We start from the raw sequence: 16453 nt of genomic DNA, 5'->3' as shown, positions 1-16453 counted from the left end.
CATTGTTGAAATTTTCTCCCATGCATATATAATCAATTTTAAACAACAACTAAATGTGAATGCTGGTCTCTCCCTCCTTTCCTCTTTTGTGATGGGGGAGACATATTCTACATATCTGAGTGAGACTCAGGGAACTCTTGTCTTCCTGCCTGTACCTCCCCTCTGGGTTCTATATATCAACCTTCAATATCATTGGTGCTTGGGTAAGGGTGTCCTGGAGTCAGCCCATTCTAGCTTGTGAAAGCAGATTGTTAAACTTTTTAAAAAATCAGCAAGGAAGTTGTTAAATGCTTGATGGCTTGACATCAGCCACAGTTGGAGTATTTACACCATGGAAATTGGCAAAAACTATTGTCTTTCTCCCACCACCACCAGTTCACCAGGACACCCCTCTGCCATTCCAGATCCCACCTGCCCAGAAGGAAACCTGAAAAATTCGCCTGCCCAGAGGTTTCCTTTCCTTTGGAGCCCTGGCAAGTAGTACTTAACTCAATATGATTGGTGGGGTTTTTGGCTCTAGCATGTCCAGACATGAGGAACTAAATTACAGCAGAGATATTTTCAAGTGTCTGATAAGTCAGTACTTTGTTCTCTTGGCTTCTTTAGCCTGTACCTCTCTTGGTTTCACCTGCTACTTCATCTCTCTACTGCTTTCTTTCCAACAACTTTCTGCCTTATAAGACTGGTGCTGTCCCTGACTCTTTCCTGCCTCTGCATTCCCCCCTGTCCAAGATTACACATGCTTACTGCTCCTGATGTCAGCTCTGGGCAGATAGCTCTGGTCTCAGCCACTTTTCTGCCCTAGATTTTCACCTATTGCTCCATTTCACTTCACACACAACAGTGAAGTTTCACCAACAGGTATCAGATGCAAAGCCAGGTGCCAGGACTAGACTGAATCCCTTGCCATTTTCTGGGATTTCTCAGAATGAGTGACATGGGAAGGAGGAGGAGTGGGTCCCACTTGTTGCCTTGATGCCACCATGTAAACAGTTAAATTATTCTAAGAATTCTGGCCTCAAAGATAAGTCCCTTCCTGATTGTCTCCTAACCCTGAACTTTAGGAATACCTGCCTCTCAGATGAGTTACCTAAATGGTAGACTGAATTTACTGTTTTCTAGAAATTGGTGGGTTCTTTACACAGGCTGTCTTCCTGGATGCTCACAACATACCTTTGGGGATGCTGTCACTGTTCATCCCTAAGAAGATCAGAGGGAAATTCAGATCTCCCGGGTAGCAGGCCTGAGTGTTAAACCCAGGACTGCCTGACTCCAAAGTCCACGCTCTTCCCGCACTGCTGAAGGCACCTCTGGGGTTTGGTATTTGTGAGAAATGCACAATTGTTTATTGGAGAACCTGCCTTCCTCTTACATCACATTTCCATCCAGTACCATGTGGTGTCTGCACAAGTCTTCCTTCTACATAGAACTTCCTTTTAAGTTTTTATGGAAGTTCTCTTTCACTTGATGAGAAATTTTACCCTAATTGGAACGTTCATGGAATTCACTTCACGAATTGCTTTTTCTTATTTCCATATAGATTGTGAGGTGAATACATTTGCATTGTAGATATGACCCTGTACAGAATTGGACATCTCTCTCACAAATTTGTCCCAAATTACTTTTTTTTTTCCTTTCCAAGAATCATTACTGTGTTGGCCCTCTTCAGTTATTTATCAGCACTAGCAGGCATTTCCCCTTCTGGTCTGTTTGCCATAGAGAAAAAAAAGGTTTGATCGTTCACGAGATGTTCTCTCTGGGTGAAGATGGTGGGGGTGGGGTGGGGTAGGATGGGGAGGGAGGAGGGGAGGTGTGTGGCTAGAGAGCCGACCTCATGTACCAGATGCCTGACTTTTGCTCTGACCCAGACACCACGAAAAACTGGATTCCATTTCACACCTTCACATCCTGACAAATGAATACTAGCCATGGTCTTCAAGGTCCCTTAGGAATCATGGGAACCAAGATGGTCACACTAACAAATGCCTAGTGTCTTAGATCAGGTTAGGCTGCTATAACAAAATATCATAGACTGGGTGGCTTAAACAACGCACATTTATTTCTCGTAGTCCTGGGATCTGGGAAGTCTGAGATCAGGGTGCCAGCGTGGGAGGGCTCTGGCTTGCAGGCGGTTGCCTTCTTGCTGTGTCCCACATGATGGAGATGGACAGAGAGCCCTAGTCTCTTCCTCTCCTTTAGGGACACGAGTCTCATCATGAAGCCTCTACCCTCATGACCTCATTAAACCTAATTATCTCCCAAAGGCCCTATCCCCAAATACCATCAAGTTTGGAAATAGGGCTTCAACATATGAATTTGGGGAGGGGGGAGATACGGACCGTGGATCAAAATAGTCCATAGGACCTGGTTTCTGCCAAAGTCACAGGTTCACAGAATCTCTGGGTTTATTTTATTTTATTTTTTTTAATCCTCACTTGAGGATATTTTTTCCACTGCTTTTCAGAGAGAGTGGAAGGGAGAGACACATCGATTGGTGCTCCCCGCTCGCATGTCAACCGGAGCGGGGATTGAGCCTGCAAGTGAGGTATGTGCCCTTGGCCATACTCGAACCTGGGATCCTTCGGTCCACGGGCTGACTCCCTAACCACTAAGCCAAACTGGCTAGGGCAGAATCTCTGGTTTTAAATTTTAGCTCTGCCCTCTACCAGCTATGTGACCTGGGACAAGTCATTTAAACTTTTGGCGTTGGCTTCTGCATCTGTAAAATGGGAATAATACTGGTATCCGAATGATGGGATCATTTCAGTAATTAAGGGAGATAATGCCAGAAGCTTCTTAGCACGGTCCCTGACACCCGAGAATGGCATGGAGCACAGAGGTTCAGAGCACAGCCTCCGGGGCCGGGCTGCTGCACTGACTCTTAACTCTGCCTCTCTCTTGGCTCTGTCACTACTGGTGAGTTACCTGGCCTCTCTGTCCCGAGTTTCCTCACTTGTAAAACAGATACTCATAGTACCTATTTCAGACAGCGGTTGTGAAGATTGAAATAAATTAGTCATTATTCATAGAAAGAACTATGGTACTGTCACTATCATTATCATCATCATGATCATAGGCTTGAGGACATAATCAGCTGGCTCCCGTGCAGGAGGTATAGGGTGAGTATAACAGCCCCATGAATATGTAGTCTGAAGGTTTGAATCTCAGAGAGGAAGGAATGCTATCTCAGGTGGGGGAATCAGACTTCTGGAAATTTCTGAGTGCTTGAAATCCAGTCTCCAGTCCCAAATCTTCCTTCCAGACAAACGGTTTCATAGGCTTATGATTTATTGATGCATAAACTAATTTGAGTGTCTGCTGCCAGCAGTGAGAAAATAAAATTCTATTTTAGCCACTCCTGCTGCTCCCAGCTTGCTCATTTCCATGCAGCCTGAAGTAAGCAGAGGTGTCCTGTGGCACAGTGTGCCCGATATTGGAGGAGCTGGTCACTCAGTCAACTGAACACAAATGCACCATGCCATGGCCATGTTCACTTGACGTTGGCACGTGGGTTTCTGGGTAAAGTGCTGTTTAAGTCCCATCTGGAGAAACAAATTTGGCAGGAGCCTCATCTTCTGGAATATTCTGCTGCAGTTGGTATAAAAATAATGCCAATAATTACGTTTTCTTTTCTTCGAAAGGTGGGGAAGGAATGAGAGAATTCCTCCGAGCACCACTCTGAGCTCTTGATTTTACCAGAAAGCAAACTGTTTAACTGCAGGATGGTTGTGGTTCAGAGAGAAAACTATTACTATTCCCCTCACTGGCCAAAACGGGAAAATGACTCCTGTGTTCTTTATCTTGGCTTTTATCTCAGTGCCCTTTTGGGGGCACTGGCTGGATTTATTTAAATTAGTTTTCTAATGAAAGTGATAACTGTCTAATAATAAAGTAATGACTTATGCCCCCTTCCCTCCTTCTTTTCTCCCCTCTCTCCTTTCTCAGATATTTACTGGGCACATGTTAGATACTGAGCATATATGAAAAAAAAAAAAGCCTTTCCTATTAGGAAGTTCATGATGTGTAAAAAGTTCTCTAGGATTTTTAACTTGCAAATTTCTGTTTAACCTTTTAAACCACTTTGCATATTGTAGTTTCTCAACAGATATGTGTTTAAAAAATACTATGCCACCCTTCATAATAAACTTTTAAATTAGGGTACAGCATTATTTTTGTTTTACAGATAAGCAACAGGAGCTAAGAGAGGGAAACTAGATGCTATTAGCATTGTTTCATGGGCCAGGCACCGTGCCGGACTTTCACATGGGGTTTCTCCTATTGGCTGTTAATGACCACAAGACCCAGTGACGTTCCCACTAGTACCAACTGACAGAAGAGCCTCAGACAGGGTTCAATGTGTCAGAATGAGTGACACAACAAATTGGTGGCAGAGCCAGGCCTGGAGTTCAGGTCTTCTGAGTATTCTGTGATTTTGGGCATTCTCTGGCTACCCAAGGTACAGATCCTGGTGGTCAGGAGAGGTGGGCAATTCGGGACAGGGTTCAGAGTTGGTCCTAGTCTGCAGTTTTCCTGTTTCTGCCCAGTTCTTTCTCTCAGGCCCCTTGCTTCTCTCCCCAGTAATAATAATACCTACAGTATTCATGACCACCCCGCTCTGGGTTAGATTTTCTTTTTCACACTTTATCTCATTTAGTCCCTCCCAACAATGACCCGACTCCTTCGTTAGTCATTAGTGGCCCTGATGGGATGCTTATGGGACGGGGCACAGAGATGAAACGCCTCTATGCGTCTGGCTGGAAGCCCTTCTTAGTGAAGGCATCTGGGGAGAGGGGTCCTGCTTCAGGCAGCTTCCTGCGGAACCTGCCCGGGCTGGTCCTCTGCTCCCTGTCTCCCAGTCCCTCAGCCGTCAGTTCTCAAAGTCAGATCTGTTTATTGGTCCTGATTCACCATCAGCTTCATGGAGACTGGGGGCAGGAGAGACCATGGGAGAGGCGCTTTCTGTAGTTTTCCCCCTGGATTTCAGAAAACACTCAGGAAAGACCATCCCAAGTGCCTTAGGAGATCAATTTTGGGAGATCAATCCTGCTTCAAGAATCCTGTGACCTTGAGGATGAACTTCAGGACCACCTGTCACCCCCAACTTCCAGCCTGGGCGACTCATGCTTCATTCTCCATCTCACCAACATGCCCCTCCCCTCGGTCCCAGGCCACAGACATGCAGATGCAAGTCTCTCTGCTTCAGACAGGCCAGGACACAGGAGCTGGCGCGCCCTAGCAGGGAAGAGTGGTGAGCACGTTTATGAACGAGCGCAGGGCGTTTCTGTCGTTTGTCATCGCCATTCTGTGGGCTTAAGCATTTTCCTCCTTTGTTTTCTCAGGAGGGAGCCAGGCTCCGTCTGAATTTCAAGAAATTCCAATTCAATACACACAATACAATTTCCTTCCTTCCCTCCTCTCCTTCATTGCTTTCTTCCTTCCTGCCTTCCTTCCAACCCCTCTCCTTCTCCCCAGGATCTGTCTCCTGTCTCCTGTGCCCCAGGCACTGAGGATACAGCAGTGACCAGGGTCAACCCAGCCACCAAGGGAGAGGTATAAACAATAATCTGATGAGTGCCCATATACCCATCTTGGGAAATAACGTTACACCGATAGAGCTGAAGCCCTGATCGCATCCCCTTTCCCCCAAGTAACCATCTCCTGAATTTGGTCATTTTTGCTTCCATGCATTTCTTCTCAGTTGCACTACATAAACAGCTGTATTCCTTAAACAGTATATGACATCATTTTACATGTCATTAAATTTTATATAGATAGAATCATGTCACATGTAGGCTTTGCAATTGGCCTTTTTTTTCTCTCTCAAACTTATGTTTATGAAGTTCATCCATGTTAAATTATGTAGCTGTAGTTCATTCATTTTCACTGTTGTGTGACACTCCATTTGGTGGCTGCCCCCTAATAAGTAAGTAGATGGCTACACTGTTACCACTTTTCTTCTCTTGCAAACCACATGGCTCTGATCATTCCCGAGTGTGTTCCTGTTGGGTACTTGCAAGATTTCTGTTAGGGCAGTGGGTCTCAGTGGTGATTTTGCCCCCAGGGGACACTTGGCAATATCTGGAGGCACCTTTGGTTGTCACGACTGGGGGATGCTACTGGCATCTAGTGGACGGAGGCCAGGGATGCTGCTGAACACACTACGCTGCACAGAGCCTCCCGACCACAACGAAGAAATCTCTGTCCCAAATGTCATCCGTGTGGAGGAAGAGCAACCCTGCTTTATAAGAGCAGAGTCACCACATCACAGGGCCTGGGCAACTTCTGCTGGACTAAGTACTGTACGTTGTTTTCCAAATCGGTTACACCAGTTTTATACCCAAGCCAATGGCACGTGCCAGAGCTTCCCCTCCCCATTATATAGATTAAAAAACTGAGGCCTGGAAGGGGTGTGGAGTGACTTGGACAAGGGTGTGGAATGATAAGGGCATTAACAAAACTCTGACAAAGACAGAAATGTAACGGTTTCCCAGAGAGGACACAGCAAAGGAAGAAAATCCTTGTCCTTCCATCCAAGAGATGTTTACAAAGTGTCTATTATGAGCCAGGAACTATGCTTGGCACACAGTGTGTCCAACCTTCCAAACCGTGGCAGTTAGTGTCAGCAGAGCAAGCACAACAGGCTCCAGAGCATGGGCCTTGAAGTCAGGCAGTCCTGGCGGTGGGTCCAGAACAGGTATTTACTAGCCCGGTGCTTTGGGAAAGTTACTGGACTGCTCTGTGTTTCAGTTTCCTCATCTGTAGGATGGGAATCGTAACAGTACCTACGTCATAGCATTGTCGTGACAGAGATAATGTAATAGGTGACTCATAAATATGAGCTGTCATCATCGTCATCATTGCTTGTCATCAACCTAACCCTTGTTTAATAGACCAGGAACAGAGCCTCAGAGTTTGAGTAAATTGCAAAAGGTCACAGCTAGTAAGTGGTGGAACTAGAATATGAACTCAGGTATGTCTGACTCCAGAGTTCATCTCATTTAAGCTGTGTCATGATGCCTTTCAAACAGGAGAGGACTCCTAACTCTGTCCCACAGATTTGGACTTTGTGAGGGGGCCGGGGTGGGTGCAGTGAATGTGAGTTACTAAAAGTCACACTTCATCAAGGACTTTTAAGTAACAAATTTTAATGGTTTTGCACATATTTAGAAACTCAACTAAGTAAAACAAATGCCGTGAAGACACCAGTGCCTGGGGACCTCCTGTAGTAGACAGGGCTGATCTGTCACTAGAATATGGACTGCATGCAAATGGCGATTCCACGGAGCACTACAGCAACTTGCTCTCTTACAATTATGAATTTCTGCTTTACCCTAGAACCTTTCCCATCCCGGAAGACAAACCAGCTGAAGCCTATTACCTGTGCAAGGGGTCGCCCGTTTCGAATTAGCGCTGTCAGGACGAACAGTGCTTGCCTCCCGGACGCCCTGCTTGCAGTCCTGGCCTCCAAGTTCCCTTCCATTTCCCACCCCCTTTCCTCCTGGGAAGACATTTGTCTTCAGAGGCTGGCAATGAGGCATTTGCCATTACATACATTGTGACACATTTTACATATGCTCCGTGAGGCCAGGGCTAAATTGCGTTGGTGAGTTATTAAAAACAGCCCTCAATGCTATTATTATTTATTGCATTTCCAACTCTCTGCAGCAGCTGATTACACGGCTTAATCTTGTGTGTGTGTGTTTAATTCCCCGCCCTGAAATTAACTTTCCCTGAGATGAGTAAGCAAGGTCAGCACCCTTTGGAAAAGCAAGTTTGGATTCTAGAAAGGAGTTTGATTGACAGCCCTGGGACTGAGCCTCTGTTTCCCCAGAGGAGGAAGTCCCTCCCTTGAAATAGGAGCATTTCTTCTCCAAAGCCCGTCCAGAGGGGGTTCCTCAAACCACAAGTTTCACCACACCAGCCCCTTCATCAGTCTCCGCTGCCATCTCTGGCTGTCATTGAAGGTCCTCAGTGACCTGCCCCTGCCTGTCCCCAGACTCACTTCTCACAGCCCCGCCTCTCCACCCAGGGCACAGTCATCACAGGGACCTGCCTTCTCGGTTTCCCCTTTACCGGAAGGTCTGCCTCCACCTCGGTTTCCTTGGCCAACACATTTTCCTCTCAGACCCAGCGTGGGAAATAGCTCCTTTGTGAAGCCTCCCATTGGGGAACAGGAGCATTTCTTCCCTGCTTCTATGAAACACCAGACTTTCATCTACCATAGCACCTGACACCCTGCATTGCTGCTGTGTACTTATGGATCTGTTCCTTGTCACACAGTGGACTGGTTGGGAGCAAGGGCTCCCAGCTTCAGGAATGAAGAAATCCCAAAGTGGAAGTAGCGGAATGGAGTAGAGAGAGTCCACGCTCTTGAACTGGGCCTTTATTCATTCAACCATTCATTCATTTAACAATGTTCATGGAGCATTTCTTATGAGCCAGGCCCTGTATTGAGCACTAGGGATAAAATGATTAGGCATTTGTAGTACTTTCAACAATAAAGATAAATTTAAATAAACTAAAAAATAAAAATAAAAATCAGTGGTGCTAATGGTCTAATGAGGGAGAGGTACGTGACTGAAATAATAGCATAAGCAAATAATTACAAGCTGTGATAAGTGCTATAAAGGGAAAATACTTAGGGCTACGACAACATAGGGCCCAACCCAGGCTGGAATTAGTGCAGGAAGTTTCATCAGGGATGCCTTCCTTGAGGAAGTGATGCTTGAGCTAAGAGCTGAAGGATGAGTAGGCATTGCCTTGATGACAGGTAGGGCAAGAGCATTTAAGGAAAAAAGCATGTGCGAAGGTCCTGAGGTGAGTGGGTGACTGAGTACTGAAGAGGTATCTAGGAACTGACTGAAGGCCAGTGCTAGACCTCAGGGAATGGACAGGGGTAGAGGGGGCATGGTAATAGATAAGTCTGGGAGCACTGAGGTGTCAGGCCATGCAGAGCCTTGTAGACTCATATTAAGGATTTGTCTATCCTGGTCACAACAGCTTTTACACAAGGGGGTAAAATCATTAGAGAGCGAGAGAGAGAGAGTGTGTATGTATACATTGTGTTTTAATGCAATGTGGAAAACAGAATTGAGGGGGACAAAGTATACAGAGATTGTGGGATTTATACCCCCAGACTGCCTCAGGTGACATAGTGGCAAGGCGGAGTTAATAAGTGAAGGATCTCATGAAGGTGGGAAGCCTTCTAGAGGTCCTCATAGAAACACCTGGACCATATGTCAGGGTCGCAGGTCTGCTCTAGAATCTCCCTCTTCCAATACAGAAGCTCAAAGTGAGAAAGGCTCAGTCTTTTCTGGGGTTAGGTTGTTCAGGGGCATATCTCTACATTTTGCCTCTAAGTTCTGGGTCTTGGAAGGGTTAGGTCAGCTCCAGACTAGACTTAACTTGCTACCTTGGGAAGAATGGAACCTTTGGATGTTGTCTGGTTCATCTTTCCATTCCATCCACCCGTCATCCATCATCCATCCATCCATCGTCCATCGTCCATCCATCCATCCATCCACCCATCATCCATCCATCCATCCATCCATCCATCCATCCATCCATCCATCCATCATCCAACATCCATCCATCCATCCATCCATCCATCCACCCATTATCCATCCATCCATCCATCCATCCATCCATCCACCCATTATCCATCCATCCATCCATCCATCCATCCATCCATCCATCCATCCATCCATCCACCCATCATCCATCCATCCATCCATCCATCCATCCACCCATCATCCATCGTCCATCATCCATCCATCTACCCATCCATCGTCCATCATCCATCCATCCACCCATCATCCATCCATCCATCCATCCACCCATCATCCATCCATCCATCCATCCATCCATCCATCCACCCATCATCCATCCATCCATCCATCCATCATCCATCCATCTATCCATCCATCCACCCATCCATCCATTCATCCATCATCCATCATCCGTCCATCTATCACCAATTCATCTATCTATCCATTATCCATCCATCCATCCATCCACCCACCCACCCATCCATCATCCATCCATCCATCCATCCATCCATCATCCATCCACCCATCATCCATCATCCATCCATCTACCCATCCATCCATCCATCCACCCATCATCCATCCACCCATCATCCATCCACCCATCCATCATCCATCATCCATCATCCGTCCATTTATCACCCATTCATCTATCCATCCATCCATCCATCCATCCATCCATCCATCCATCCATCACCCATCCATCCATCTATCAACCATCCATCACCCATCCATCTATCTATCCATCATCCATCATCCATCTATCCACCCACCACCCATCACCCATCACCCATCATCCATCCATCCATCCATCCATCCATCCATCCATCCATCCATCCATCATCCATCCAACAAATACTCACTGAAAAAACATTGAAGGAGGATCTAAGCCTGGCCTCTTGAGCCCTAAGACAGTATTTGTTTGGCCCTGGTCCACATGGGTCATTCTGACTTAGTGTCTTTTAGCTATAGCTAAGGGGATGGAGTCTGGCTCATCACTGCCACAGAATTTTGTTCTCTCAGTTCTTTGATTACTGAATTGGAGCCCCAGGCAAACCCAGCATTCTTCTCTCCTGATTTAATTGGCCCATTATTTCAAACTTTTGTAGATAAGGGAATAAAAAAGTCAGTGGAATATTGTATTCATCACATTCAAATTAATATGCTTCATTACCACAAAGACAAGGAGTGTAGTTGCAATATTTTCTCAAAACTTTTAATTGAACAGAGCATGGGGGGAGGAGGGAGCAAAAATGGAAACCACCAAGCTCAGATGTTGTTTTTCACTTTCTCAGAATGTGTGCTCCTTGTGATCCACTCATCTCATTAGTGTTAATTATGAACTAAAATAAAATGGTATTTAACACTGTGCTGAGACTTTAATTAAGGCCAAATTTCCATACACAGATACTCTCTGAAGTCCAAGGTAGTTATTCTAAAATGGTATGAACTTCTGCCGAGCCAGTGGTACCCCCAAGCCCACTCCTACCCTGTTGGTGGAAGGCCCCTACTTCTGTAAACCACCTATCCACCCACCCATCCCTTCAACAAATACACTTTAACTTCAACATTTAAATATTAATGGTGTTCTGGGGGAAGAAATGAATATTTGTTAAGTACTACTATATTTACCACTTTAAATACATTATCTGAAGCCTAATACAGCACCAGGAACATAGGGAACATTTACATTAGGGTAGTTAGTAGTATTGTATATATTATCTCATTTAGTCATTGAAACGATCCCATGAGGTAGGGGCAAATTATTACTATCTCTATTTTACAGGATGCAAAACTGAAGTCCAGAGAGATTACGTGACTTGTCCAAAGTCATACTGACTCCAGTTTTCTGCTGTACAGTGCTGAGCTAGAGAGAGTATTTTGGATTATCTAAATTCATTCATTCATGCACTCATTCAACAAACATAGATCACCTACTGGGTGCCAGGATCTATGCTGGGGACTAGAGAGAGCTCAGTGCCATTGCTCACAGGTTTGGGAGGCAGACAGTTGGATGGTGATGACAAATCAGTGGGCTGAGTACTGGGAAAGAGAAGCAGAGGACTGTGGGAGCATGACCCAGGTGCACCACACCCAGCCCGGAAATGCAGGAAGAGGTCTCCAAGGAAATAAGACCAGTGGAATGATTTCACCCTACAGAAGGACTCAGGCAGAAGGGTGGCCTAATGACTCTTCTTCCTGAGGCCCTGGCAACCCCAGGCCCAGCTGCCCAGCAGCAAATTGGCACAGTACCCAGCCAGCCAGACTGTAAGTTGGCCTCCATGAAACACCTGGAGACCATGCCCACGTAACATGCCAATGACTGAACAGTCATCTGGGCTGCTGGCATTAGGCTCCGTGGATGATGCTGAGACGTTGGTGCCTGGCACAGACTGGGCACTACTCAGTATTTTCTTTCCCTTCCTCCCCTGCCATGATTCTGAAACTCTGTCTGGTTCCTGGTCCCAATACCTTCACTGTGACCTTTATTTTGGGGAAAACCAACCCAAAAGAGCAATCTCTGATAAGGTCAGGGAGTTTGGACAACCAACCCTCTCGTTGACAAGGGAGAAGGTGCTGAAAGCCACCTGCTCCGTGTCATACAGCAGAACCAGGACTTGGACCCAGGACTCCTCACTTTAGTTTAGTGAGACTTTATGTTCTCAGTAACAATGCAATACTGCCCCTTCGTTTGTATTCTTTTCAGTTAAACCCTCTTTTCCATTTTCTGGTCCTGGAGAGAGACAGTTCCTCACCCAGTCTGCCCAAATTCTTGGGAAGGACCAGATCAATTTCATGAGGTCCCCGTGGAGGCAGCAGTTTGCTTGTGCAATTACGTCTCTCCCAGAGGCCTGCCAACCACACTGAACTTGCATTTCTATCATTAGAGGGTGTGTTTCTTTGGATTATTAATAATAATTATAGCGGCTTTTACTTGTTTAATACCTGCTATGTGCCAAGCCCTCTTTTGACCCCTTTGTACACATCATCTCATTTAATCCTGAGAAAAGAGAAGAGAGGGGAGGGGGTTAGGGAAAAAAGAAGGGGATTATGAAGTATAAACTTCCAGTTATAAATAAGTCATGGGAATGTAACGCTCAGCATAAGGATAGAGTCAACAATATCTTAATAGCTGTTACAGGGACAGATGGTTACTATAATTACCGTGGTGATCACTTTCTAAGGTATATAAATGTTGAATCACTATGTTGCACCCCGGAACTAATATATTATATGTTGTATGTCAACTATAATTAAATATAAATTTTAAAAAAGAAAGATAAAAAATTAAGAAGAAAGTAAAGTCAACTATCATGTGCAAGGTCATAGAACTAGGAAGTACTCTCGTCCTGAGAGCCTGCAGGGGACACACCTGACTCCCAGGCCTCTAGGACTTGTGACCACCCAGAGGGCAGAGTGGCAGGGGCCCTGAGAACAGACAGCCCAAGAAAGGTCAAAATGGCTCATCTGCTCCAACCACAGTGTGGGCAGGGGGGCAATCCCTGCCCCCCGCCCGGTGATGCCCCTTGTTCTGATGGAGAAGGTCAAGCTGGAACGTACAGAACAGACTTCTCAAGAGCCAGCAACCACCAAGAAGGCCAGGTGGAGCTGCCCCAAAATGTTAACTGTGCTTTTCTCTGCTCTTGGGTCACTTAGCTCCACCCTTAGTCTTCCACATAGGTGCTGAATTTTCCGTAAGGAGCATGACTTACTTTTATGCTCATAAAGAAAATGAAACAAAACGATGACCCATTATGAAAATTAATATAGGATTCTCCAATCAAAGGAATCAGTGTTCCTAGGAGAGATGGCTGATTCTAGAGCTGGGGCAAGAAATATACAAAATGGGCCTTGAGCATCTTGCAGGGCCAGAAAGTAAGGAAGTGCTCATAAAATAAAGCCCCTGCAATGACAGGGGTGTGTCAAAGAGACACAGGCACCGACTCAAAGAGCTCCCAGTGGCCAAAGGCAGGACAATCTGAGCAACAAAAAAAGTAAAGTAATATTGGATTATAGCTCAAAGTATAAATATACACAGGGTGCCTCCCAAAAATGTATACACACTGTGAATAATTATATATTCCAATGGGTTAAATCTGAAAAAAGAAAAAAAAAAGAAAAAAAAGAAACATCAATTGAGCTATTAGCTGTTAAAGTGTATACACATTTTTGGGGGACACCCTGTATATTCATGAGTCCATACTAATATAAACAAATCTCTCAAGCAGAAGAATTCCAAATAACTTATGTAGATACTCTGCTTTCCAGGAGGTGGAGCATCACCTTCACCCAGGTGTGGCCTGTCCCCAGTGACTTCTTTCCAAAGAGGACGGCATGGAACAGGGGTGGAGAGAAGCATTAGAGCTGAGACCTGACAAACACGACCTCAGCCAGGTGATCAAGGTCAACATCAGAGATAAGCCATGCAGACTGTATGCATCCCTGACATGATGTGATGTGGACGGCACTTAGCCTCTGCAGTCTTCCTCCCAGAACCTCAGTCTAATGATGAGAAAAACTCCCGACAGAACCCAACTGAGGGACATTCTACAAAACACCTTCCCGGTAACTCCCCAAAGCCACTGAGGCCATCAACATGAAGGGAAGTCGGAGAAACTGTCCCAACTAAGAGAAGTCTAAGGGGACGTGATGACTGAACGTAATGTGGCATCCTGGATGGGATCCTGAACAGGAAAAGGACATTAAGAGCTAAGGGATTATGAATGAAGTAGGGACTTTAGTTAAAAATGTAGTGATATTTGCTCATGAATTGGGGCGATGCTGAGGTGCGACGCTAATAACAGCAGAAACTAGGTGTGGGGTATGTGGAAACTCTACCACTTTTGCAATTTTTCTCTAAATCTAAAACTATTCTAAAATGAAAAGTTAATCTTAAAAAGCTTATTCCTTAGAATAATCTACATATCTGCACACAAAGGAAAAGCCTGTTTGCTGGACTGGAAGCGAGCAAGGTTCTTGGATCTAACTGGCCTCCCGCATGTCCCCCAGGGGCCTCATGACAGTTAGATTCATTAAGTTGGTATTTTCTAATGATTAACACTGATCAATAATCGTCTGGGTCGGCTCCTTAAATCAATTGCCCATTAATGAGAATGAAAGTGCCATTTTATTATCAAGCCCTGGACCTTTTACAGAAAAGGCTTCTGGGGTTGGCCCTTCCGTTCCCTCTGCTTTATGTCGGGTTAATTAAAACTCCCACTCAGGTCCCCCAAGCTTCATGCTTGTGACCTGGAATGAAATCAGCTGGAGGGAAAGACTTCCAGAAAAATGGGTCCGAGGCGTCCGCTCAGCGAGACACTCAGCCGACTAGTGGTGAGTCAGCTCCTTTTTACTGAGGACATACTAAGTGCTCAGGTCTCTACTCAAATCCCACCTCCTTAGAGAGACTCCCCCTTTCCCACCTTAAAACCTCCATGCCCATGTCCCCTTTGGCCTCTGCCTAAGACTCTGGACTCCGTGGGGGCATCTCCCAGGCCCCGTGGCCTCTGGCTTCTAACCAGGTTCAGCCGGTGGGAAGGGGGGCAGGAGCGGAGAGGGCACAGGAAGAGCCGGGGCAGCAGCTGGACATCTTCTTCCACTAAAGCCCCCAGCTCGGGGCTCCTCTCCCAGGGCCCCGGGTGTCTCTGGGGACCGGGCATCCTCCTTCCCCTTGGCCTTCAGGCCCAGGGACGGCAGTGGCTTCACTGTTGCTAGCCGGGGGGGTGCATTTTGTCTTCCCTCGCAGTGTCCCCCACCTCTGTAACAGCCCCTTCATAAAAGTCCCTTCCACTGCCTTTCCCATCTATTTCTTCCGGGGGGGGGGGGGGGGGGGGGCCCTGACTGCTACCGACAGCAACTAGCATTTTTTTCTATCTGTGTCTTTTCTCTCCACCTGCCCAACTCAAAAAGCTCTCCCGGTGGGTGTGTCAGGGCAGGATGCGCAGACCCCAGCAAGGCTACCTGGGGGGGTTCTCAGAGGTCCCACAGCCCCAGACCTGGAGAAGCTAAGGAGTTGAGACAAAGCACCTCAAACAGAGGCGGGGGAGGGAGAGGCTTACCCCTCCCCTGCCCTGGCCAGGAGGGCTCCCGGGTTTAAGGCAGGAGAGAAGAAGAGGGAGGAGAGGCTCTGCGGGCTCCCTGGGGTCCTTCAAGAGAACTGCTAAGACAGGAGAGGAAAAGTGGCCATGTAGCGTGTCCAGGGGCCGGGGGCCCAGGCGGTCCCTTAGAGAGGTCTGTGCTTCACGGAGGGCACAGAATTGCAGAGCGGCCAGCCCCGAGTGGCCGTGCTGATGGGATGGCAGACTGCTTAGCAGAGGTGGGGGACTCCGGATCAGGTGAGCTTCCCAATGGCTCGGTTCTTTGAGAGCCTCTTGGGACCCTGACAGCGCCCTGGGGGTGTCTCCTGCCCGTGGGGTGGGGTCACTTGGAGGAAGCTCAACCAGGGCTCACGAGTCTGGGAGGGACTGGAGCCCTGAAACACACCGTTCCCAGGTCCGCTGCTCCAGGCAGAGAGGAGACGGGGAGGACGCCGTCTTCCCCCTTCCTCCCGCCATCCAATATCCCGCCCGTGCCTCTGTGGAGGAATGAAGAGGGCAGGTCTGTCCCCTCCCTTGAATCTGGGTTGCCAGAGATGGCTTTGACTGACAGAGCGCAGTGACGATGGCCCTCCACCAGTTCTGGGCGAAACAGCATCCGGGGGGCTCCTGCCTTGGTCTCCTGGAGCCCTGAACTGCTTGTGAGGAAGACTACCGCCTGGACTGGAGACAGTTTCGAGAGCCTCTGCCGCTGGCCGAGAGAGAGCAGGGCTCAGCTGTGCTCAGTCCGCCAGCCGTCCCTGCCAAGGCATTGGACATGTGCGTGAAGCCACCGTGGACTGTCCAGGCTAGACCAGGCACAGCTGAATGCCA

General features: G+C 47.0%; 1 protein-coding gene across 7 annotated transcripts in view; it reads right to left on the bottom strand.

Annotated features, from left to right (window-relative positions):
* The window catches only part of KCNIP1 (potassium voltage-gated channel interacting protein 1), a 239921-nt gene that overhangs the window by 35846 nt on the left and 187622 nt on the right, over positions 1-16453 (bottom strand). Inside the window, exon 5 of one of the 7 annotated variants that reach the window (XM_087816106.1) lies at positions 1914-1922. The exons of the other annotated variants lie outside the window; for them this stretch is intronic. Within the exon in view, the coding sequence (XP_087672232.1) occupies positions 1914-1922 (9 nt within the window). The remainder of the gene's footprint in view (positions 1-1913; positions 1923-16453) is intronic. 7 annotated transcript variants of the gene reach the window in all.

Source organism: Miniopterus natalensis, chromosome 4 (assembly GCF_054644295.1).
Source record: "Miniopterus natalensis isolate mMinNat1 chromosome 4, mMinNat1.hap1, whole genome shotgun sequence".
In the NCBI taxonomy this organism is placed as follows: Eukaryota; Metazoa; Chordata; class Mammalia; order Chiroptera; family Miniopteridae; genus Miniopterus; species Miniopterus natalensis.
This window is presented reverse-complemented; position numbering and strand designations above follow the sequence as displayed.